General features: G+C 55.0%; 1 protein-coding gene across 2 annotated transcripts in view; it reads right to left on the minus strand.

Annotated features, from left to right (window-relative positions):
• CTNNBIP1 (catenin beta interacting protein 1) overlaps nucleotides 1-22,899 on the minus strand; it is a 48,385-nt gene that overhangs the window by 18,286 nt on the left and 7,200 nt on the right. Inside the window, exons 2-4 of one of the 2 annotated variants that reach the window (XM_075993863.1) lie at nucleotides 8,506-8,590; nucleotides 3,097-3,217; nucleotides 2,348-2,438 (exon numbers count right to left, since the gene is read on the minus strand). In XM_075993863.1, coding sequence (XP_075849978.1) covers nucleotides 2,348-2,438; nucleotides 3,097-3,192 — 187 coding nt within the window. In that variant the 5' untranslated portion in view covers nucleotides 3,193-3,217; nucleotides 8,506-8,590. The remainder of the gene's footprint in view (nucleotides 1-2,347; nucleotides 2,439-3,096; nucleotides 3,218-8,505; nucleotides 8,591-22,899) is intronic. The other variant, XM_075993866.1, reaches the window with a different exon arrangement.

Below are 22,899 nucleotides of genomic sequence, written 5' to 3' on the forward strand. Positions count from 1 at the left end.
AAACTTCTGCTTATTACAAAGAAACATATATAGTGTTAAAAAATTAGCCTTACAAAAGTATGTGACTTAGAGAGTGAAAGTCCCTCATATAGTTCCACCTCTGATAAAATGTGCTTTTGACAACCTGGAACAGTTCCATCAGCTTTTTTCCCTATACACATATACAGCATGTGTGAGTGTGTGTGTGGGGGGGAGAGGTATGTGTTGTCTTCTACACTGGCACACGGTTCTATAGCTTATTTTGCTTTTTTTCCATTTAAAGCATTCCACTAGAGGCTTTCCCACCATCCCAGCTCAAATTCAGGTTAACTCAGTGGCCCAAGACCAAGTGGGAAGGGCCGGGTGCGGTGGCTCACGTCTGTAATCCTAGCACTCTGGGCGGCAGAGGCAGACGGATTGTTTGAGCTCAGGAGTTCAAGACAGCCCTGAGCAAGAGCGAGACCCTGTCTCTACTAAAAATAGAAAGAAATTAATTGGCAAACTAAAAATATATAGAAAAATTATTTTAGGCCGGGTGTGGTGGCTCACGCCTGTAATCCTAGTTCTCTGGGAGGCCGAGGCGGGCGGATTGCTCAAGGTCAGGAGTTCAAAACCAGCCTGAGCAAGAGCGAGACCCCGTCTCTACTATAAATAGAAAGAAATTAATTGGCCAACTAATATATAGAGAAAAAATTAGCCGGGCATGGTGGCGCATGCCTGTAGTCCCAGCTACTCGGGAGGCTGAGGCAGGAGGATCGCTTGAGCCCAGGAGTTTGAGGTTGCTGTGAGCTAGGCTGACGCCACGGCACTCACTCTAGCCTAGGCAGCAAAGCAAGACTCTGTCTCAAAAAAAGAAAAATTATTTTAAAAAATATAGAAAAAATTAGCTGGGCATGGTGGCACATGCCTGTAGTCCCAGCTACTGGGGAGCCTGAGGCAGAAGGATTGCTCAAGCCCAGCAGTTTGAGGTTGCTGTGAGCTAGGCTGACGCCATGGCACTCTAGCCTGAGCAACAAAGCAAGATTCTTGTCTCCAAAAAAAAAAAAAGACCAAGTGGGAGGAAGGTGAGTCCCTGGGGACTAAGAGCTGAGGGTTTCAGGTAGACCTGGTTCAGGAGCCAGAGGACAGGGTCCCATGCTAGAAACCCACACCTGCCCTGGGAGCAGAGACCTCTCGCAAGAGATCCAGGGAGGGGGCAGGCCGATGCCACGCGGAACAGGCTGTCGTGTATTGCCCGGGCACGCCTGGCAGGCACACCCAGGCAGCCTGTGCATGGTAAACTGCTGTCCTAGGGAGCTTCCTGAGCTACTGGCGTGTCCTGGAAGATTTCTGCTGAGTTGGGTGCACAAGCCAGGTCACACCCAGCATCAGAACTTGGGAAATGGCCCCTGCACCAGGGCAGAGCCCCAAGACACCCTGGAGAACAAGGGCTGGCTGGCAATCGAGGCCAGGCTCCGTGCACCAACCAGCAAATGCACCCATCAGCAGTCTGCTTCTGAGAGCCCTCGCGTGTCTGGACATGCCACGGTTGCAATATTTTGTGGCAAATAAGTCCAGAGAAGCATAAGCAGAATAAAAGGAAAGGACTCTGGCGATGCTGGTCAGAATTCCGGGCCTCAGTGTCAGGATAAGCCTTCCAGAGAAGGAGAGCATTGCTACGTGGCCAATGGATGCAGAGCTGTCTGGCAAGCTGCAGGTTTGCATCCTGGGCCTCCCCAGTAACTTGCTGCATGACCAAGTGCCTTATGGCTGCTGAACCCAGCGTCCTTGCTTATTAAGTGGAATTAATACGAACCGTAGCTATCCACAACGAAATGAGATCAGTGCCTGCTACACGACACTCAGATGTTACACGTTACTACGATGATTGATTGTGTTCACTCAAAAAAGACATCCAGGCCTTTGGGGCATCCCTTCTGGCCACAGCCAGGACCACACCAGCCGCAGTGTGGCCCAGGCCAACAGCGACGGCACTGTCCTAGCACACAGAAGAGTTTTGTTCTCCCTGGACTGGGTGCTAGGTGGGCAGGGGTCAGCCCGAAAGTGAAGGAAATGCAACACTCAGAGCCTCTGGAGTCACAAGGGCCCCCCGACACCTCCATTTCTTGCCTCCTCCAGGCCTAGAAAGGGATCCCACCACCTGCCTCGCAGGGTCCTTGGCTCCCACCGGGGGAAGGAGATGGGATCAGGCAGGAGGCCCCCAGGCTCCCGGGCTCAGCTCTGTGGGTGGGAGGGAGCTGCAGCCCCTCCTGGACTGCCCTGAGCCTCACGGCTCACCCACCTGAGGGGGGCGGAGCTGCGCCCTCCGCAGGAACTGCAGCTCGGGGCCCTGGGACGGGCCTGGCTGGCCGCTCGGCCCTCGACTCACCCTGGTCGATGGAGTGCGGCGGCAGCTGGCTGAGCTGGCTGTTGACCACCCCGGCGTAGGTGCGCAGGAACTCCTCCTCACTGGCCGTCAGCTGCGGGGCGAGAGCGCCGTGGTGAGGGGGGCAGGCACCTGCTCCCGAAAGGCACCAGCATTCCCAGAGGCGCCCACCCGCCCAGGCCCACCTGACCCCTGGGTGGCGCCTCCTCTGCTCCCGGGGCCTCTGCTCCTGACATGTGACCCCTCCGGTTCCAGGGCAAGCACAGCCGCTCCCACCAGCTCCCAGCCCTGAAACTCGGTCCACGGGCCCATGGGCCTTGCCACTCGGAAGGAATCTGAGGTCAGAGTTTCGTCTAGCGCAGGGCTGGGGGAAGACACAGGCCCTGCCCGGAAAGCCAATGGGCAACCCAGCAGCCCTCGCTCCCTTTTTGAGAAATCCCCCGCACCCGCCTGTCTGCTGCCCCTCCCTGCAGGCCTGCCCAGCTGCCCGCCAAGAGAACACTCCTGGGGGGCGGGAAGCAGGGGCAGGAAAGGAAGGTCGGGCCGGCTCCCCACCTGGCCCCAGCACGGCATGGGGGTGGGAAGGCGGCCCAGCAGTGCCCCCAGAACTGGATGCACTGGGCTCTGGGCCTTGGGGACCCAGAGTGGCCACATGGCCATGGAGCCCAAAAGCCCCCTCCTCAGACCACGGCTCCTCAGGAGGTGGCTGCAGTCCCCTCCATTCGCCCCGGGGCCTGTGGCTCCACACTCACGTTTGATCCCATCTTCCTCAGCATGAGCAGCACCCGGACCTTCTGCTGAATGTACATCTCCTCCGGACTCTTCCCGGGAGCTCCCTCGCGGTTCATCCCCCTGGCCCGGCTCTGGGGACTCCTGCAGAGTGAGAGGCGGCATGGAACGGGGCGGGGTCAGGATGGGGTCTACTGGGACACTGACACCTGCTGGGTGACCCACACCCTTCCCTAGGAGCCCCTTTCCACGGCAGGCTCGTCTCTGAGCGCACGGAGCAGGTGGCAAGTTGCCGGGTTCCTCGCTTGCCCTGCTGGTCCCAGGGACCGAGCAGCTCTGTTCCAGAGCGGGCACTGCAGGGGCCCACCCGCCCGGCCGCCGCTGCCGTGCATGGGGCCCTCAGGCCCGGGGAGGCTGAGCTGACTCAGACCTGCTAGCCAGCCCTACCTGCCAGCCACCCGCACGCAGCAAGCCTCCTGCGACAAGTCCCGGCCGTGTGGTGCGTGAAGCCCCAAGTGTCCAGGTCTTCCAAAGCAAGCAACTTCCACAAGGAGCAAAAGTGACAGGACTAGAGGCAACCTTTGGCTCGAGAACCTGTGAGATCAGTGCGCAGCCCCAGACACCAAGACAGCTCCCGCAGCAAAAGCCCCTGATGAGTTTGAGGCCCACTCCTGGGCTGGGCTCCAAGGAGTCCCTCGATGCGGACAGGCTGGCCCAGGGGCTGTGGAACTTGCTGCTGTCACCCTTGAAAACCCACCCCACGTGCCAGAGGGAGGCTGCTGAGGGCGGCTGGGCAGGCCAGCAGCTGCGTCCAGGGGGAGCAGAGAGACCTGACCTGCTGGAAGTCGCCAGGAGAGAAGTCCGGAGTTTCCTCCCTCCTGGAGGAGCCGGAGGAGAGGAGGCCGGGCGTAGAGGGGCTTGGGTTACACGCGGGTAACTCCTGGATGAGTCAGAAATAACGCAGCAGCTGGTGGGGTGGAGCCTTATCTGCCCTGGTGCCAAGGAGCTACGCTGGGAGAACCAGGGAACCGGGCTGCTGGGCCAAGGACACTCCTCGCACCGGCCATCCCTCCGGGGCCAGCGAGCCCTGGACCAGCAGGCTCTCCCGGCAGGGCGGCTCTACACGCAAAGTGCGGACTTGGAAACATGCCCGAGCCTGGGCAGCGGCCTTCCTCCTGTGGGTACTTAGCGACCGCTCACGTCCCATCAGCTAACAGGGCCCTGGCCGGAGGAGCCCACGCAACAGGCTGAGCGCCTGGCCGGCAGGGCTCACGTAGCAGCTGCATGTGTGACGCGGTGCAGGTGTCTGTCCAGCGCCTTCCTTCCCACCGAGAGCCCCAGCTCCCTCCCTCTGCCACCTGCTCCCCTTCCACCTCCTCTGGGGCCCTTTTCGCCTGGTTATTGGCCAGGGGCTGGGAAGGAGTAACCCACCTTGAGAGTGTGAAAGCTTCCCCCCAGCACCTCGCAGCCGGGTGTACCCCAGGGCATGGGTGGCCCTAACTTCCTGCACAGCGCAGCGGGGGCGGGGGACTCCGTTCTGGGGTTTCACTTCTCCTCACGTGGACCCACACTCACTTCCTTCACTGGGCTGCACCCCACACCCCCCCGCAGGGTGAATCTGGCCCTGGCCTTGAGCGTGGACGGTGTGGTCTCCACCTCTCCACCTGGGGCCCGGCTACTACACGGCCTTCTCCGTGATGCCCCACTTCCTTCCTTATCCTTTTCCCTATGCCAGAATGATCTTAAAAAACAAGCAAACAAACAAACAAAAACCCAGACCAGATGACTCCCTGCTTAAACCTACCTGAGACTACACTTCACGGTTCTTGCCAGGACCCTGCAAGTGAAAGTCCCGCAAGAGAGGGGGCCCCCCCGCATGATCGGGCCCCTCTCCTCCCTCCTGCCCTTGCTCTGCCTTCCTGGTCCCAGGTCTGTTTCTAGAACATGCCGAGAAGCCCTTTCCCCCTGGCAGCCTTTGCACTGGGTGCCCCCTAGGCCTGAAACTGGCTTCTTCGTCTGGGCTTAAAGACGCCTTCCCCAACGGCATCACTGAGCAGTGGCCCTGGCTCACGGGCCCTAAATTCTGAAAGTCCCCTGTTGGCGGACTTTCCTACTGTCTCTCTCCCTGCCCCACTGCAGGCCGGGCCCCACCTGCTTTGCTCAGCCCTGTTCTCCCAGAGCCTAGCACCTGGCAGGAGCCCAGCTGGCTGAACCCAACAGCCAGACAGTCTGTGGTGTCTGAGCCTCCCCCTCTCTCCAATATCCACATCCATTTAGGGCCAAATGTCATTGTGTTAAAAGAGACCAAAGTGCCTAACCCAGTCTCTCATAAACGAATTCAGCTTTTCCAAAGGACTTTGATTTTCAAAGTAGTATGCCTTGGGCTATTGGGCTCTCCAAATAACATCTGAAATGCTCCATCCACAAAGCCTTCAAGCTGAAAGTTAGGGCTTCCAGGAGTAAAAATCCTCCAATGCTGTCCTGGGCCCAAGGGCTAGTTTCACTCTGCTCAGACAGGGTGCAATACACAGGCCGGCCACTAGGTGTCACCACACACAAAGCACCGGAGTTGCAGTCCGCACCCTGCCCACCTGTGCCCTGCCCACCCCCAGCAGGCTCCCTCACGGAGGGAGGGCTCCTGACCACCTGGTGAGAGCAGACCAGTGCTCAGCCATTGTGGGAATCGATCATCCCTGCTCTGGCCATCCTTATTCCAATCCTCCCACTGCAAACCACGCTCGAGTCCCGCCTCCCAGGGCAAGGTCTATCCATTCATTCAGAGGGCTGGTGTCTGGTTTTTGCCGCCACGTCCCCAGGACCCAGTGGTGTGCACGGTAGGTGCTTACTGGAGGAGCGTCCACTCTGCAACACAGAATTGTTTTACATGGGGCCCGTTTTGCTGGATTTTGTTCTGTCCAACAATCCTACCCTGCACACCCCATACAGATGGGTGCTGTCCCGCCATCTTCGCTGTTGCAGCCTCACTGTCCCCAGGAAACCTCACCCTGTGCTTCCCGGGGGCTTACAACAGCCCAGCCTAGGGCCTGGGGGTCACTGGTGCCTGCAGGGGTCTCAGGAGCCAGACTACTCCCACTCCAACACGCGCCCCTGGCGAGGACCATTTCTGAAGCTGACTTTTCTTCCTTCTGGGAAAACTCTTGACTTGCCATCTCGAAAAGTCCTAGTCATCTAGTATCCTCGGAGCTCCAGCCCGAGCTGAATCCACCTGCCGCCTGACAAGAGGGGACGCCCAGGGCTGGATCCGGGGCAGAATGTGGCCAGGGGCACTCGTTCCCGCCCTTCACACTCCAACCCGGGCGGACGAGAAGCATCACGCCTGGTTCACCTGCTTCTGTCCTAACCTGCAGTAAGGGTGTTAATGTGAACAAAATGAGTAACTGAAGAGGATAAATCATAATCAGCCCAAACAACACAGACGTTTCAGTCACTGCTGTGCTACGATTTCATTAAAGTTTGTTTGGGTTTGTTGCCTATACAAGCAAAGGTGCTATTAAATTTTCATCACTCTTCTGACAGGCGTCAGACTAACTTCACTTGAGAATTCTTATTTTCCCCTGTAGGGAGCAAGAACTGGTCTCCACTAAAATGTTTAAATTACATAAGCTCAAACTGCAGCGAATTCAGACACACTAATTATTCGTTCCGTTCTTGGACGTGAGAACCAAAAGCGACGATGCTTCTCGGTTACGGCCTCTTGGCTACTGCCGTAAACATCCCATCGCTTAAAAGGGGCAGCTCTTCCACTCCAACCCCTAACGAGATTCCTCAGTGTGAGCTGCCCAAGTCAGAGACGAGCCAAAAACGTGAAAATGGAAACAAACAACGGGCAGCTATCCACTAGCCCAGTGAACGGCGAGGCCACGGGTCTGTGGTTATACGTGATGCAGTCGACGAACACAGGTTATGTGAAAAGTGGGCGCCATTCCAGGCGATGACATCTGACTGGGGCAAATACAATGAAGAGACACCGAAGTACATATGTTCTCTCCAGATACAGAGATGCACTCTCGCCACTCGAGTGTGTGTGTGTGCGTGCACGTATGTGTACACACACACACACACGTGCGTGCTCTGCTGTTGGTCCCGAGCCCGCCTCTCTGTTGAAGGTGCGTCACTGCCAGGGAAGGACAGTGAGGAAGTGGCTGCCGACCACTGTGAAGCACCCACGCAAAGTAAGAACTGGCCCTGGCTTCAAAGGCCACACGCGTCCTCTGGGGGACGCCCGAGGGCATCTGTGACAAGCGCCCTCAGGTGCTGCCGCCTGCCCAGCCTCCGCAGGGGCCTGATCTGGACCACCACGTGACCTGCGGCTCTCAGCAGCTGGCCTCACTTTGGAAGGATTACGAGGTAGTGCAGGAGGGACCCAGAGAGCGAGACTGCTGCGTATTGCACGTGCCAGCGAGAGGCGAGGGGGGGGGGAAGGGTCCCTGTCTGGGAATCGCAACCCATTCTGACGAGGAGCTGTGAAAGCTGGCCTCCCTTTGACAGGCACCAGTGGCCCTGAACACAAACACAGGCACCTGCACTCGTTTTATTTATAAACTTGAAGCTAATGTTTGAGCACACACACGTATTCAAGTTAGAATATCCACTTATACCCAAGGCGGTCTTGCACCTGCCAGGAAAATATCAAATAAGCCCAGGCTGGGCCAGGCAGCCAGGTGGGTCCTGTAGGTAGACAAACCATCTCCCACCCGGGGTTGCAGCACTTGTCTTTCATTTTGTCCTCCTTTTTTTGACAGTCTCACTCTGTTGCCCGGGCTAGAGTGCCGTGGCATCAGCCTAGCTCACAGCAACCTCAAACTCCTGGGCTCAAGCAACCCTCCTGCCTCAGCCTCCCGAGGAGCTGGGACTACAGGCATGTGCCACCATGCCTGGCTAGTATTTTCTATACATTTTAAGTTGTCCAGCTAATTTCTTTCTATTTTTAGTAGAGACGGGGGTCTTGCTCTTGCTCAGGCTGGTCTGGAACTCCTGACCTAGAGCAATCCTCCCACCTAGGCCTCCCAGAGTGCTAGGATTACAGATGTGAGCCACCGCCCCCGGCCCATTTTGTCCATTTTAAAACACACCGTGATGGAGTTTAAATGCTTCCATTTAAAAATATACATATACATTTTCACGATGTTTTACACTGTACAAAAACACAATGCGATAGAATCATGTGATTCATAGAGTTTATATAAAGTACTAATTCAGAGTCTGCACATGTAGAAATCAGCAGTGCCACAACATTCGCCATCGGAACCCGCACAGCTGAAGAAATGAGCATTATTAGGGTCGAAGGTGAAAGGTGACGACATGAGTTGACCTCATGGTCAGCCCCTGATCGTCGTGTCCAAGACCCCCGTCACCCCCACCCAACACCGTGCTGCGGCCACAGCGCAGGCACCCTTCGCTTGCGTCCTTACCTGCTTCTGGAAATTAACTTCGGGCAAACAGGTGCTCAACTGAGAGGGGAGGGCTGTGGCCGGGGAGAAATAGGAAGGCGCCGCCCTGTGGAAACACAGAACACAGGTCATGGGAGGAGCCGGGAGGGACCGGGACTGCAGAGTCAGGTCCGAGCACACGCCCCGGCTGAGGGATGGATGCACAGCTGCTGGCGGGAACTCGCGGGGCTGGGCTCTGCCACGGCCCAGAAATACCGGTGTGTCGGGCAAGCCCAGGGACCTGCTCCGACACCTCTGCGCGCTGCGGTGCTGAGCTCTGCCGCCGGCCTGTCATTTCCGGCAGAAGCAGGTCGGACCACTCGACACCACGCGCCTCCGCCCCTTGGGTAAGTCACCACGTCTAATTGAGAGCCTGTGCTCAGAGACGTCGCGGGCCAGAATGAATCACGCTGCGACAGCTGATGGGCAAGTCCCAAACCCTGTACGAGACGGCGTCCCACCCACCAAATCGAACACGACAAGCAAGGCACAGGTAGCTCGGCACTCCGCCGCCCCTGCACGCGGGGCGTTTAGGCTTGTCTGTGTGCTTGGCGAACACCTGCCGTCATACGTGTAATCGCTACTGACGCAGACACACGTCACACACGAGGCACAGCCAGGCCTTACTCACAGAACTGCGAGCCTGGCCACGTGTCTGCCTGCCCCCACCATGCCTCTGCCGGGGGTCAGAGAACGCCGCCTTCCCCTCCTGTGCTTCCCACACACGGTCTCATCATGTGGGGCACAAGTACAGGCTCACCGGGCAGGAGCCTGGCCCGCCTGGGCCACCTCCTCCGCCGGGCCTCACGGACCGGGGCCTCTGTGTGCCCCAGAGCGCCTGGCATATGACTGGGCTCCAGCTCTCAGCCCTGCGGAGGGAGAGGTGTGAGGACAGCGCTCTCAGAAGCCGGCTCTGAGGGAGGCGCGGGACCACGGACGGCTGGGAAACCCGCTGTCTTCAACGGCTTCTGCAGAGACAGCTGCTCGCTGACCCAAGGGGCCAGGAAAAACGTGCTTTCCAGAGAAAGTGGGATTTCAAAAGCTTCCCCTGAAGTCAGACATTGCTCCAAACCTCTGAGTCCCGTGTGTGCCCCTTCAGCCAGCGGCCGGCCCTGGGATGGAGGAATCGTCAACCCCCCACCTCTGCCCCCTCCACCGTCACACTAACCCTACGGGAAGAGGCCATTTATAGCAATTAATTGCTTTTTTATTCCGCTAGATATCAAAGCACCGAAATACCAAGGAACCCTGGGGAACTTCCCACCCAAGTCCCCACATTCCTTCAAAAAGAGATGAAAAGAGCCTTCTCCCACTTCTGAAGGCCTGTAATTTCTTCAACTACCACGGCCAATTATCACTCCTGTCTACAGCGCTCAGACCTTTCAGGATTCTTTGTATCGCAGCTTTAAGGGAAGGGGTCAAGAGGACAGGGCCTGCCCAGGCAGGCACGGCCACCTGTTCTGTTTGTCATCTTATACTCAGGTCAGTGTTCCCAGTTTGCAAAAAAGGAAACTGAGGCTCAAAGTGCCTGGGGCCCCAGAACCAGCGTAAGACGACAGCACCTTCCAGGAGCTAAGTTCCGTTTTCGGTTCTGCTCTGCAGCTGGTCAGCTGTGCACCTGGAGGCTGGTTATGCCGCGCTGTGCACGTCGTCTCGCCGTCTGCGAACAGGCGATCGTGACCCCACCACGTCTGCCCACAGTGGAGACGAGATCAGGGCTTCTCGGGCAGGAGGCCTGGGCAGCCGCACAGGCCCCCACGCTTGGTTTACTGCTTATTGTCTTGAAATTCCTAATAATTTTTTGGCAAGAGGCCCTGCAAATTGTACAACTGGTCCAGAATAAGAAAAAGGAGGTCAAGGTGTCTCTCAAACTGCCAAGGGTTCCCAAACCTTATGCAGAAGCTACACGGACTCAAGAAGGATTTACTGAGCCGGGCATGGTGGCGCGTGCCTGTAGTCCCAGCTACGAGGGAGGCTGAGGCAGGAGGATCCCTTGACACCCAGGAGTTCGAGGTTACAGGGCAGCCCTCGGGACATAACTGCAGACCCAGGGGGCTCCAGGGAGGAACAAGGAGGCGCAGGCCCTGATCTCCCTAATCCCCTCGAGGGAGTGGGGGCAGCCCCCGCCTGCAACCAGAAATCAGGAACCGCCAGGAAGACGGTCCGCCCGGAGCCCCTGGGCCCACACACCCAAAGCTTCTCTCCAGCCCGTCACACCCAGCACACGGCGCTCGAGCCGAGAGCCTCTGGTCACAGGTTCAGAGTCAGCTGCCCCAAGAACCCTGAGGCAGAGGAAGGCGCCGAGGTGTGGAGGACGGGGAGGGAACCCAGGGCTCCTGCGCTCGGGGCCGGGGGGCAAGTGAGTCGGGACCGGCCTCGGTTCTGTCCTCCGCGCTCACACCACACCGCATGGACGTGGCTCGGGGCAACGCCGAGTCAAAAAGGAAAAACACAAAGTAGTATGCAAACCAACACGCACACGGCCACATAAACACAGGGAGGGATTCTGTGAAGGGAGGACGGAGCGTGTCCCACGCAGCCAGCACACGTGACCCCACCACGTCTGCCCACGGTGGAGACGAGATCAGGGCTTCTCGGGCAGGAGGCCTGGGCAGCCACACAGGCCCCCACGCTTGGTTTACTGCGTGGGACTGGGACCGGAGCCTGGCGCTCCCTGCACGTTCCTGCCCTGCTGCGTGCCGGCCGCGGGGCTGCTGTCCATTCATCCCATCAAGGAGTCTATTGAGCAGGTGCTGGGACACATCCTTGAAAGCGGCCCAAATCCCCGCGTGCGTCACGCATACACCCAGGGAGGGGACGAGCACACGGCAAACCGTAAACAAGCTTTCGGTAAACAAGCAACGGGTAAATAAGCGATGGTTAATAAGCAACGGTACACAAGCGGCAGGCAAATGATGTCCCATGGAGGAAGGAATGGCGCCATGGTAAGACCGCGCTGAGGAACAGGAGTGTGGGGTGGCGGGGTGGGCCTCCCTGTGGGAAGACTGGGGGGCGGTGGGAGGCGGGCTTGGGAGCAGAGCGGGACAGAGGCCCTGCGGGGGCCACAAGAGCGGCTGGGGACAGCACCCGGGGGGGGGGGGGCAAAGCAGGACAGGGAGCAGGAAGCTGATCCTCCGTGTGGCCAGGCCTCTGTGGGAGCCCGCGGTGGCCTGTGTCAAAAGGGCAGCCACTGGGAGGCTGCGAGCAGAGGCTGGGCAGCCCTGGGGTCTGGCGAGGCCCCCTGACTGCTGACTGGAGAGGGCGGGGCCGCTGGTAAGAGCAGAGGCTGCGGAGGAAACCGAGGCAGATCTGCCGGTGTCCTGGTAGCAGAGGTGTGAGGGGCGAGAGTGGCCAGGGGACACGGGGTGCAGGCCAACAGCGGGATGCCGGGGAGCACGCTGTGGGTGTGGGGGGGGGCAACGGCTCCCAGGTTTTCGGGCCGAAGGTCAGCGTTCCCGTCCACCTCGATGGGGAGACGCGAGTGGAGCAGTTTGGGGGCCGATCAGGGGTTGGATTTTAGGCAGTTTAGAGCCCTTCCCGTCTCTTAGCCTCGGTTTCCTCATCTGTAGGATGGGGTGATATTGGTACTTAGCTCGAGGAGGGGCTGTGAAAATTGGGTAACACATAAAGAAAGCACTTGGCACAGTGCCTGGTATACAGCAAGCACTCAGTAAATGCTAGTTACTGTTAGGAATGACAGAATGAGATGTAAGTAAATAATTTCTGTTACCGGGAGTGGGGAGAGGAGTGAAAATAAACAGGAAGAATTCAAAGGCTGGCAGCACCCCCCTCCCTGCCCGCCGGCCCTTCAGCCCCACCTGGCTCAAAGGAGCCACAGGGAGGAGCGTGGGGGGACTTCACTTCCCCGCCGCATGCTGCCCCGACATAACCCTCAGTGGGGGGCTGTCCTGCACACGGTAGATGTTTAGCAGCACCCTGGCCTCTACCCACGGGGTGCCAGCGCCACCTCCCCTCCAGGGTGACAATCGAAAACGTCTTCTGGCACTGGCAATGGCCACGTGTCCCCTGGGGGACGAAGTCAGCCCCGGCTGAGAACACTGACAGAAAGAGCTGCCATTTGCCAGGCGCTGCTCTCGGCTCTCAGGTAAGTGAATCCGTCAGTCTTTCCACAAACACCCCGCCTGAGGCTTCACGATGAGCACACCGTGGTGCCGAGAGGTGACGTGACTCACCTGCGGTCACCCGGCCAGTCCATACCGGGGCAGGATTCGAACCCAGGTTGTCCGGGCTCTTAACCGCCCGGCCCTACTGCTCTCCAGTATACAAGCAGATGGGTAAAAAGTCACTCCAAGCCGGTGGAGGCCCGACACGCAGCTCCCGCTAGTGTCCGGTGCCAGGCAGCACCTCCGGCCCTCCAGCGACATCAGAAACGGGAGTGCCGGAGAGAATTCCCACACGCTCTGCTCCGCTCTCGGTAATTAAACCGCAACAACCTGCCAGGCTCTCGGGCCTCGGGAGCAACCACCTTAATTAACAGATTCCACACTGCGGCCTCCGCGGTCCTGAGCCGAGCTCCACATTCTTCTCCGCCAGCGGGGCGGGAGCAAAACAGGTCTCCTGGTGACAGCACTGGTGAGTCAGGGAGTTTGCGGGACGCAGCACCATTCTTAGGGGATGACCTTGGGACAAAGAATTTGTCCTGAGGTCGCCAACCCAAATTCAAACCTGATCCGAAGCTCCTTCCTGCTCCATGAAGCCAGGAGACATGGTAGAACGATGATAATTACTGTTGTCGCTGCACAGAGTCCGTCACGTTCGGTACGTCGTCTTGCTTAATTTTAGTCCTCGCAAGCCTGCAAGGTAGGAGTTACTCCCATTTTATAGATGACACAGCTGAGGCCCGGAGAAGGTAAGTAACCTGCCAGAGGCCACGGAGCTCGTACGAGGCAGAGCCTGGGTCTGAAGCCGTGCTTCCCTCCACCCTCCGGCCCCTTCCGGCTCGGAGGCTGATAGAAGCATTATCCACTTTAACCGAAATTAAAATAAAAATCCGCCTTACAGGAAAAAAAAAAAAAAAAAAAGCCAGAGCCTGACCTGCTGCCAACTGGAGATCAATCATAAAACGAGGCTTACAACTATTATATGGCAATAAAAATTAATTAGTAAATTAAGCTGAAAAGAAAATACGGCAGCACGACCGCGGTCCTTGGCGGGACCCAGGCTGCGGGAGGGAGACGCCACAGAGGCCATCGCTGGGCAGCTGGGGAAAATCTCACGGCGAGTATTTGTGGGATGAGAGTTTGGCGTCAACGTTAGCACCTGTAGCGTGTGATGATCACACGTGGTTATGCTGGAAAACATCCCGGTTCTCCGGAGATACGGACCGAAGTACTCAAGGATGAAACGTCTCAATGCCTGCAACGTGCTCCCAAACGGTCCAGACGGAAGTGTGTGCCCCATGCGTGTGCAGAGACGGCTCTCGGGCAAATAGGGCAAAGGGTTAATGCGGGCGACTCCGGGGAAGAGGCATACAGGTTACTCGCTTTACTATCTGTCAACGCTTCCGTGTATTTGAAATCTAAATTAAAAGCTGGGAAATAGAAGCCACTTAGAAATGGCAACGAGAGGCCACGGGGAGAGGCCCGCACGGGGAGAGGCCCCTCCATCGGTGGAGCCGGGCTGCGTCCCACCCCGGCCCGGCCCCTCCAGCGGGGAGCAGCGGGGAAGCCCAAACGAGATAGGTCCCTGCTGGCCACAGGGCTGTGGGCGTGGGAGTGATCCCCGAACTCCGGATCCACAATTTGCCCTCCTCGCACTCCGACCTCACAGCTGCTGCTTCACAGCGACAGCGCTTGCTCTGTTCCGGGTGTGCAGCGATCCGACGAAGGTACTTCGGTGAAGGTTCTGGAAGCATCTAAGTCAAATCCACCTGCCCGGATTCAAGACAGCCCTGCAATGATCAGAATGTGACCGCTGTGTCCGGCTGGCCTGGCTGCTGCGGGGGAGGCACTGACACAGGGCCAGGCTGGGCAGGAGGCCCCCGGGAGCACCCAAAGGCCCGGGGGGGGGGGCGTGCGTCCCCCTTCCTGTGATCTGGCTTCCTGCTCGGAGCAAGCCCTACAGGCCACCGGTGGGTGTGTCACACAGACCAAAGGGCTCGTGGACAGGCACAAACCTGCCCGGAGACGGCTGCCCCAGGACCTATGCACGTGCTGGACAGCAGGCGAGAAGAAAAGGGCTCCTTCCATTCCGCCGTGTGAGAGACATGGGTGGTCAGACCTGAGCTTACCATCATGTTCCCTCCACACTGGTGGCTCTCAAAAGGGGTGACTTTGCCACACACCACCCCCACATGCAGACATGAGGCAATGTCTGGCCACTTGGAGACATTTCTGATCGTCATGCGGAGGATGCTACTGGGGGAGGGGCTAGCAATCAGTGCCCACCAGCGAGAACCATCCAGCCCTCGTGTCCACAGTGCTGAGGGGGAGAAGCCCTGCCTGGTGGCCACCTCAGAGTTGCTGGTCACACCAGCCTCCTTCAACACCTCTGGGCCTTTGCATCTGCCATTCCCCCTGCCTGCAAGGTCCTCACTCCCTGGTTCAGCAGACCAAGCCCTACTGACTGTCCTCTGCTCTGCGGACACCTTCTCCGGGCTGCCCGAGGCCTGTGTTTGCACACCTGCCTGCATTTCCTCCTTTTCACACCACTGCCCCGACGTCTGAGTACCTGCTTCCACCGCCAGACTGGAAGCTGTCAGGGCAGACCAGAGGGCCGCTCTGAGGCCCTCATAGGCCCCAGGCAGCCTTATGCTCAGAGACATATTAAAACGGGCCCACATCCCTCATTAAATGTCCTCCTCACATAACTCACAACAGCAGAGGAAGCTGATGCATTTTTTTTCCGGGTCCCCAACGCTTTCGTGACCTTGGAAAAGCTTGCAGGCGGTGGGGAACCTGCAGTCTCAGGCCACACGTGGCCTTCTGGATCCCGGAGCGCAGTCTTCCGACGGAATCCAAACCTCACCGAACAAGCCCTTTTAACAAAGTGCCAGCCACAGCTGGGGCTCCACGGGCGGTTAAGCGAGTGAGCGGATCTGAGGAGCTGGGGTTAGCTTCACTTGGGAACCACGAAGGAAGCCCCTCAGCCTTTGAATGTCCTCGCCTGGGACGATCCTTAGACATCAGCGAATCGGAGGAGCCTGTCTGTGGAGCCGGTGTTCGCGAAACTGGATGGGCATAACGCATCTGTTTAGATCCCTGGTTTAAAATACTTAACCTGGTTTTTCTGGCCCAACTGGTAGGAAAAGTCACCCAGAACTCGCTGTGTCTTGTGGCCCTGGATTCAGGGAAACCCGTCTTTTCACCGCCAGGGACCAGCCCCTGCGGCTGGGCTCGGCGGAGGGCGGCTCGGGCGGAGGGCAGCTTGGTGGAGGGCATCGGGGCGCTAACAGGAAGGCCGGGGGCCGGGCAGCCTCCCCGACTGCAGCAGAGCACTCGGAGCCGGGGCCATGTCCTTCGCCCTTCGGCTCCACGGTGCTGAGCAGGGGGACACAGGGGTGGAGGTTTTATCTCCGTGCAGTAGGGGAGTAAGGAGAGAAGGAAAGAAAGGCATCTTTTGGCTTAATTTAAAAGGAGATTCTTTTTTCTCCCCAGGGAACAGCCAGGCCCTGAAACCCAGCCAAGCCAGAGCCCGAGACCTGAAGTCAGGAACCAGCACGCCTACAAAACCCAGCTACGGATCTTCCTCCCATTCAGTCTGACTCATGACCTTCAGCCTCTGGCAGGTTCCAGAAGGGTTGGTAATGCAGAACCCAGAGCCCTTGTCTATTTATAAGCCAATGCAAGGGCTGGAATCCTCAGCCCTCCAGTGGGTGCAAGCATCCCCCTCACCCCCGGGGCGTGAGGCCTCCCAGGCCTGACAGACCCTCCCCAGGGGCTGTGCACCTGGCAGGAGGCTTCCAGAGCAAGGGCAGCAAAAGAGCCCCCATGGGAGCTGGGGACAGAAGGACCCTTTTTCTCTCCTGGGTACCAGACAGGCCCCAGAGAGCTGACGGAGCCCCTGTAGGGAAACCTCAGTTTGCCTTCCGGGTCAGTCTTCTTAGAGACTAGCCGCGAAGTCAACTTTAGGCCGCAGGAAGCATTTCCAGCCAGACAGTCCCAGGGAAGGGGCCTGGCCCCGAGGTTCTGCCGAGCTTGGGGCACCTCCAGAGAGCGAGGCCGGAATGGAAATTTCAACCCATGCAAGCTCCATTAACCCTGCTGCCAACAGCTATGTCAGCTCTTGCAGGGTTGCAATTTGAAATTTTAATTAAATTGGGAAATGTAAAAGTATTTTAAAGAGGAAGCAGTGAAAAAACTGACACAGTGTGATTTGTTTATCAGGAGGAGGTCATTCAAATTTCTACATAAACTGCATAAGGTTCCTTTGCCCAGAACCATATTGACAAGTTTGGGCCTCTCTATGCTCCCAGGCACAAGCCTCACCCTCAGTAGTCCCTGGGAGTGCCCTGAGGGTCGCCCCAGATACCCAGGAGGGGCTGGCCTGCTCAACAGCCCACTGCTCCCCGCCCAGCCCCTCTCCGTTTGCCTCACACCCCTGCATTGCTTCCCCTCATTAGTCTCCTATAATTGGTTCAAATAAACAAGCTTCCTGAACTGAGTTCACTGCATCCCCTCAGAACCCCAGCGCTGGGAAAGCCTCCAGCTTCCTGGTGGGAGGACTAGGTCATTAAGTCAATCTGGTCGCCTGCAGGCTTAGGGGCTCCCCCCACCACCACCGTCGTGCCCCCACTCCAGGCGGCCCCTTTGTCACTGGCCATCTCCAGACCCAGCACCTTCAGGCCAAGGAGCAGCCTCTTGCGTGAAACTCCTTTCAATTAAACTCTTCAGAAAATGAGTTTTAAGGCCACTGCCTGTTTCAAATAGGCTCTCAGCATGCAGGTAAATGTGCTAATTTGCATAAAAATATAGGTGTGTCTGTTTACCTCCCAAAGATACCCATCTGTGCTGCAGACAGCAGGGACTCCTGACCCCACACTCCCCCCAGCGCAACGTTTGTTTGGGCAAGCACCTTCACTCAATACACAGGCAGCACCTTCCCGCTCCTTAGAACAAAACATAATCCAAGGAAGGAGGAAACCTCCCTCAGAGGCAGCTGAGGACTCAGTTTCCTTCCTCCCCAAATTGTTCAACAAGCTGATAATCGAAATCAAGAATGTTTTTAAACAAAGACCCCTTCAGAATCTCCCATGCGTTTATTCCATTAACTTGCCAGGGGAAATGGTGTCAGGATGAAAACTCCTGCTGGGACCCAAAGCCTTCTCCAGTCCAGAGGCAGGGACAGTGGCAGCTGGGAGCTGAAGGGAGGAAAGATCAGGAAAAAACGCACTTGCTCAAGGAGACAGGAGAGGCTGGAACACAGCACCTGACACAGTGGGAGTCCACCCATGGCCCCCTGCAGGGTTTGCTCAAGGCCCGAGGCCACCATGGAAAAGCTCAGGAGAGCAGATAGGAACAGGTGTAAAGGCTCCAGGGTAGAAACTGTCCCCAGTCCCACTGGGTGCAGGCACAGACACCCAGAACTGGGCACACCCTGGTATTCCAGTTCAGGAGCCAAACCCCATCGCCCATTTGTAATGACATCCCTCATTCCCGAAGCCACAAAACCATTAGTCACCACACCACAGAAAGGGGGCAGAAGCTTCTGGCACAAGTGGGCCGTCACAAGCTCCACTGGCCAAAAGACTCCTGGTTTCCCACGCCAACGACTCACCCAAGACAGTCACATTTCAGGAAATAAAACCCAGGAGTCTTTTCACGAGCCCATACCCACAGAATGCAAGCAGGATTGGACCTCTTGCAAAAGCTCTCAGCTGAGAGGAAAAACCCTGTATCAAGGTTCACTGAGAGAGAGGTTAATTGCACATTAGTTTGATGATATTTCTGAGGATTAAGACTCTGTTTGAATCCCAGAGAACTAAACTTCCTTGCAAATTTACTTGGCACACAAAATGCAATGTTAAAAAAAAAAATAAAAAATACAGGTACCAACACACAGAAGAAAGCATGCTAGTTCTTGCCTGCTTCTAGAAAAGTCATTTAAGTCTGCCAGAAAGATACTTCATCATAAAAAACTTCCAAGTCCAAGAAAAGAATAACTTACCCAAGAAAGACATCCCTGAGAAAAAGGGAAACAGATAATAGCCACCTGTAAAACGGGGAAGAGACCAGAAAGCTGGGACAATAACCCAGCCTAGCCAGGCTAAAGTGGTTCACCAGCTTTTCTCTGTTCACCACAACATTAACATTTGTTATAGTCTAGGATCATTGTCTTTAGGGTGTCCCACAATCTGGATCTGTCCAATTGTTCCTTATAATTAAATCAGGGTTAAGCATTTTGGCAAGAAACTACCATAGCTGAGGTTATCAGTATTCCATTGGAAGTGCTACCTTAGTTATTGATCAAAGTTTTTAAATGTATAAAATTGAGAGTAAATATCTTAGAAGAAAATAGGAGAAGAAAATAATACAAAATGAAACCCAGAAGTCATAAAAGATTTAAAAAACTGATCACATAAAAATCAAAACTCTGCATGGAAAAAACAATATAATCAAAAGAACAGTAACAAATTGGGAGAAATATGTGTAGCGCATATCAAAGCCATAGGACAAACTTCCTTAATATATAAAGAGCACCTATAGATCAATAAGAAAAAGACTGCCAACCCAAGAAAGAAATGGGCAAAGGACACACAGTTGTCCCTCAGTATCCACGGAGGACTGGTTCTAGGGCTCCCCTCAGACATCAAACTCCATGGATACCCAAATCCCTATAAAATGGTGTATTTGCATATAAGCTAGGCACATCCTCCCACATATTTTAAATCACCTCTAAATTACCTATAATATCTAATGCAAGGTAAACAGTTGCTATGCTGTATTGGTTCTTTAAATTTGTATTGTTTTTTTATTGTTCTATTGTTATTTTTTGTTTTTTCAAAATATTTCCATGATCAGGTGAATCCCCAAGGATGCAGGACCCAAGGATATGAAAGGCCAACTGTAATAGATTGTTCATAAATGGCTCCTTTTGTTTGCTTCTTTGAGACAGGAGTTTTGCTATATCACCCAGGCTGGTCTCAAACTCCTGGCCTCAAGAAATCCTACCACCTCAGGCTCCCGAGTAGCTGGAACTACAGGTGTGAGCCACCGTATTTGGCTAATAAATGGCTCTTAAAGATATGAAATGACCTTGTACTTCTTCATAAGGAAAATGCAAATTAAAACTAATGATACACCACCTCTCACCTATCAGATTGGCAACAGCCAAAATATGGAGAAAATAGGTATTCTTTTTTTTTTTTTTTTTTTAACACAGAGTCTAGCTCTGTCATCCTGGGTAGAGTGCAGTGGCATCATCATAGCTCACTGCAACCTCAAACTCCTGGGCTCAGGTGATCCACCTGCTTCAGCCTCCTGAGTAGCTGGGACTACAGGCCCATGTCACCATGCCTGGCTAATGTTTTCTCTTTTTAGTAGAGACAGAGTCTTGCTTTTGCCCAGGTTGGTCTCAAACTCCTGAGCTCAAGTGATCCTCCTGTCTTGACCTTTCAGAGTGCTAGGATTACAGGTATGAGCCACTGCGACCAGCCAGGTATTTTTATATAATGTTAGTGGACATATAAAAATGTTACTATCTCCATGGAGGGCAATCTGGCAATACTAAAATTTTAAACATTTGTACCTTTTGCCTTATAATAGTAATAAAAGACAAAAAACTTAAATGCTCACCATTCAGGGATTGGTTAAAAAGTTTTTTTAAATTAAAATATAGCCAATCAATAGAATGCCATGGAACCACTAAAATGAGTGAGGTGGTTCTAAATGATCTTAGACAAGTTACTTAACCTATCTGTGCCTCAATTTACTCATCTTCAAACTGTGGACAATAAAAGTACTTAATTCATAGGATTGTTGTGGGAGTAAATGAATTAACATAAGAAAGCACTTATAGCAACACCCAATCCACAGTAAGTATTCAAGAGGTATTAGCTAGGCCAGGTGTGGTGGCTCACTCCTATAAAACTAGCACTCTGAGAGGCCAAGGTGGGAAGACTGTTTGAGCTCAGGAGTTCAAGACCTGCCTGAGCAAGAGCGAGACTTCGTCTCTACTAAAAATAGCAAAAGTTAGCCAGGTGTCATGGCACACACCTGTAGTCCCAGCTACTGGGGAGGCTGAGGCAGGAGGATCACATGAGCCCAGGAGTTGGAGGTTGCAGTGAGCTATGATGATGCCACGACACTCTACCCAGGGTGACAGAGCAAGACTCTGTCTAAAAAAAAAAAGAGGTATTAGCCAAATGACAACAATGATGACAATGATGGATAGTATGTAATGAGTTAAGTGAACTCAGTTAAGTGAAAAAAGTACAGTGCAGAACACTGTACACTACATCATTAAAAATATATATATCATATTAATATATATGTGCAGTCAGGGGTGTGTACAATGTGCTTATATAAGTGTACAGTGTCTCTGGTTAAGACATAAAAGATTTGGTTAAAAGCAGTCACTTTGGGGAAGGGGAACAGAGTGGCTGTGAATCCAGGAAGGGATAAAGACTTAGTTTTTATTGTGTAGCCTTTTGAATTTTATACTATTATCTACTAAAAATAAATAAATAAAAAGCAGCAGCTCAGGCCTGTAAGCCCAGTACTCTGGGAGGCCAAGGTGGTAGGATCTCTTGAGAGCAGGAGTTTTGAGATCAGCCTGGGCATCATAGCAAGACTCTGTCTCTGCAAAAAATGTTAAAAATTAGCCGGGTATGGAAACGGGTGCCTGAAGTCCCAGCTACTCTGGAGGCTGAGATGGGAGGATCTCTTGAGCCCAGGAGTTGGAGGCTGCAGTGAGCTATGACTGTGCCACTGCACTGCAGCCTGTTGACAGAGTGAGACCCCCATTTCTTTTTTTCTTTTTTTTTTTTTTTTTTAGAGACGGGGTCTCGCTCTTGCTCAGGGTGGTTTCGAACTCCTGACCTTAAGCAATCCGCCCGCCTCGGCCTCCCAGAGTGCTAGGATTACAGGCGTGAGCCACCGCACCCGGCCTAGAGACCCCCATTTCTAAGAATTAAAAAAACAAAATGATGTTCTTGAAAGGAAGTGGACTGGGTTCAGATCAGAATAAAAGAACACCTTTCGTCTGGGTGGTCCTGCCAGTCCAGTGCAGTGCCAATGTTGAGGACTTCAGTCTCCACCATCACCATGCATGAGCCTAAGAGGCCTTGCAGGAGGAGACCAGGAGGGCAGAGTGGGCAGGCAACTCTACAGCAAACACAGGCCAGATGGGCACATGCGACCCTGCTGGTGCAGTGGCAGCAACCACTCCAGGAAGGAGGAAGGACCCCAGACCCTGCACTGTTTGGGCTGAGTGTGCTCCACTGCACCCACCCCAAGCTCCAGAAGGCTGCTCCATGCAGGAAAGCAGAACTGGTGGCCTAGAGCAGAGATCCCCAACCTTTTTTGGCTACAGGGACTGGTTTCATGGAAGACAATGTTTCCACGGGGAGGGGAGAAATGGGGAGTGGCTGTAAAAACAGATGAAGCTTCACTCGCTCGCTCATGCACCTGCTGCTCACCTCCTGGATGGGGGGTTGGGGACCGCAGGCCTAGAAAGACACCCCCACGGCCGGCTTGCTTCCTGTAAGCCCCACCCTGCCCTCCTAGAAAGTCACTGGTCCCCTATCTTCCTACAACTCCAGCGACTGGCCAGAGGGAGGCCAGGTGCCCCACGAGGCTGCGGGGGTTACGGAGGGGACCCCCTGCCTCAGTCCAAAAGCCAAGAGTGGAGCACACATGGTCAGGACTGGTGTCCACACAGCCTAGCCAGAGCTGACCTTGGCAGTTACCACCTTGTGCTCCCTTCTTTGTAAATAAAACATTCAGGGGCTCAGAACCACCCCTTCACCAGCTTAAAGTCCTAGCAGTATTCACAGCTTCATGTATTTACACCAGTCCCCACCACACATACACACACAAAAGAGAAATATAAAATTACAATGGAAAATCATTACAACGTTCTCTACCTGGAGAGAATAGAAGAAACCTAGAAGGTCCAAAACCCATCTTCTTTCATGTTCCTGCAGCAGAAGACAATTTGGCGAGGGTGAGGGTGAGGGTGAGGGTGGGCAGGGGGGTGCAGGCCAAAGCCTCTCCTTGGATGCTGGTCCAGGGCTTGCCTGCTGGTTTGGCAGGAAGAACAGGGTGGGGCCCACATTGTGAGAGGTGTTTGATCCACAAGGGACCCTGATCTCCGCAGGAAGCCCTGCTGGCAGAATCCAGGATTTTAGAACGACAAGGCGGTAACTCCATCTCCCTGGGGTTGTTATTCAGTTCAGGGACGCGGACCATGGGATTC

This window comes from Microcebus murinus, chromosome 2 (genome assembly GCF_040939455.1).
Source record: "Microcebus murinus isolate Inina chromosome 2, M.murinus_Inina_mat1.0, whole genome shotgun sequence".
NCBI classification, from domain to species: Eukaryota; Metazoa; Chordata; class Mammalia; order Primates; family Cheirogaleidae; genus Microcebus; species Microcebus murinus.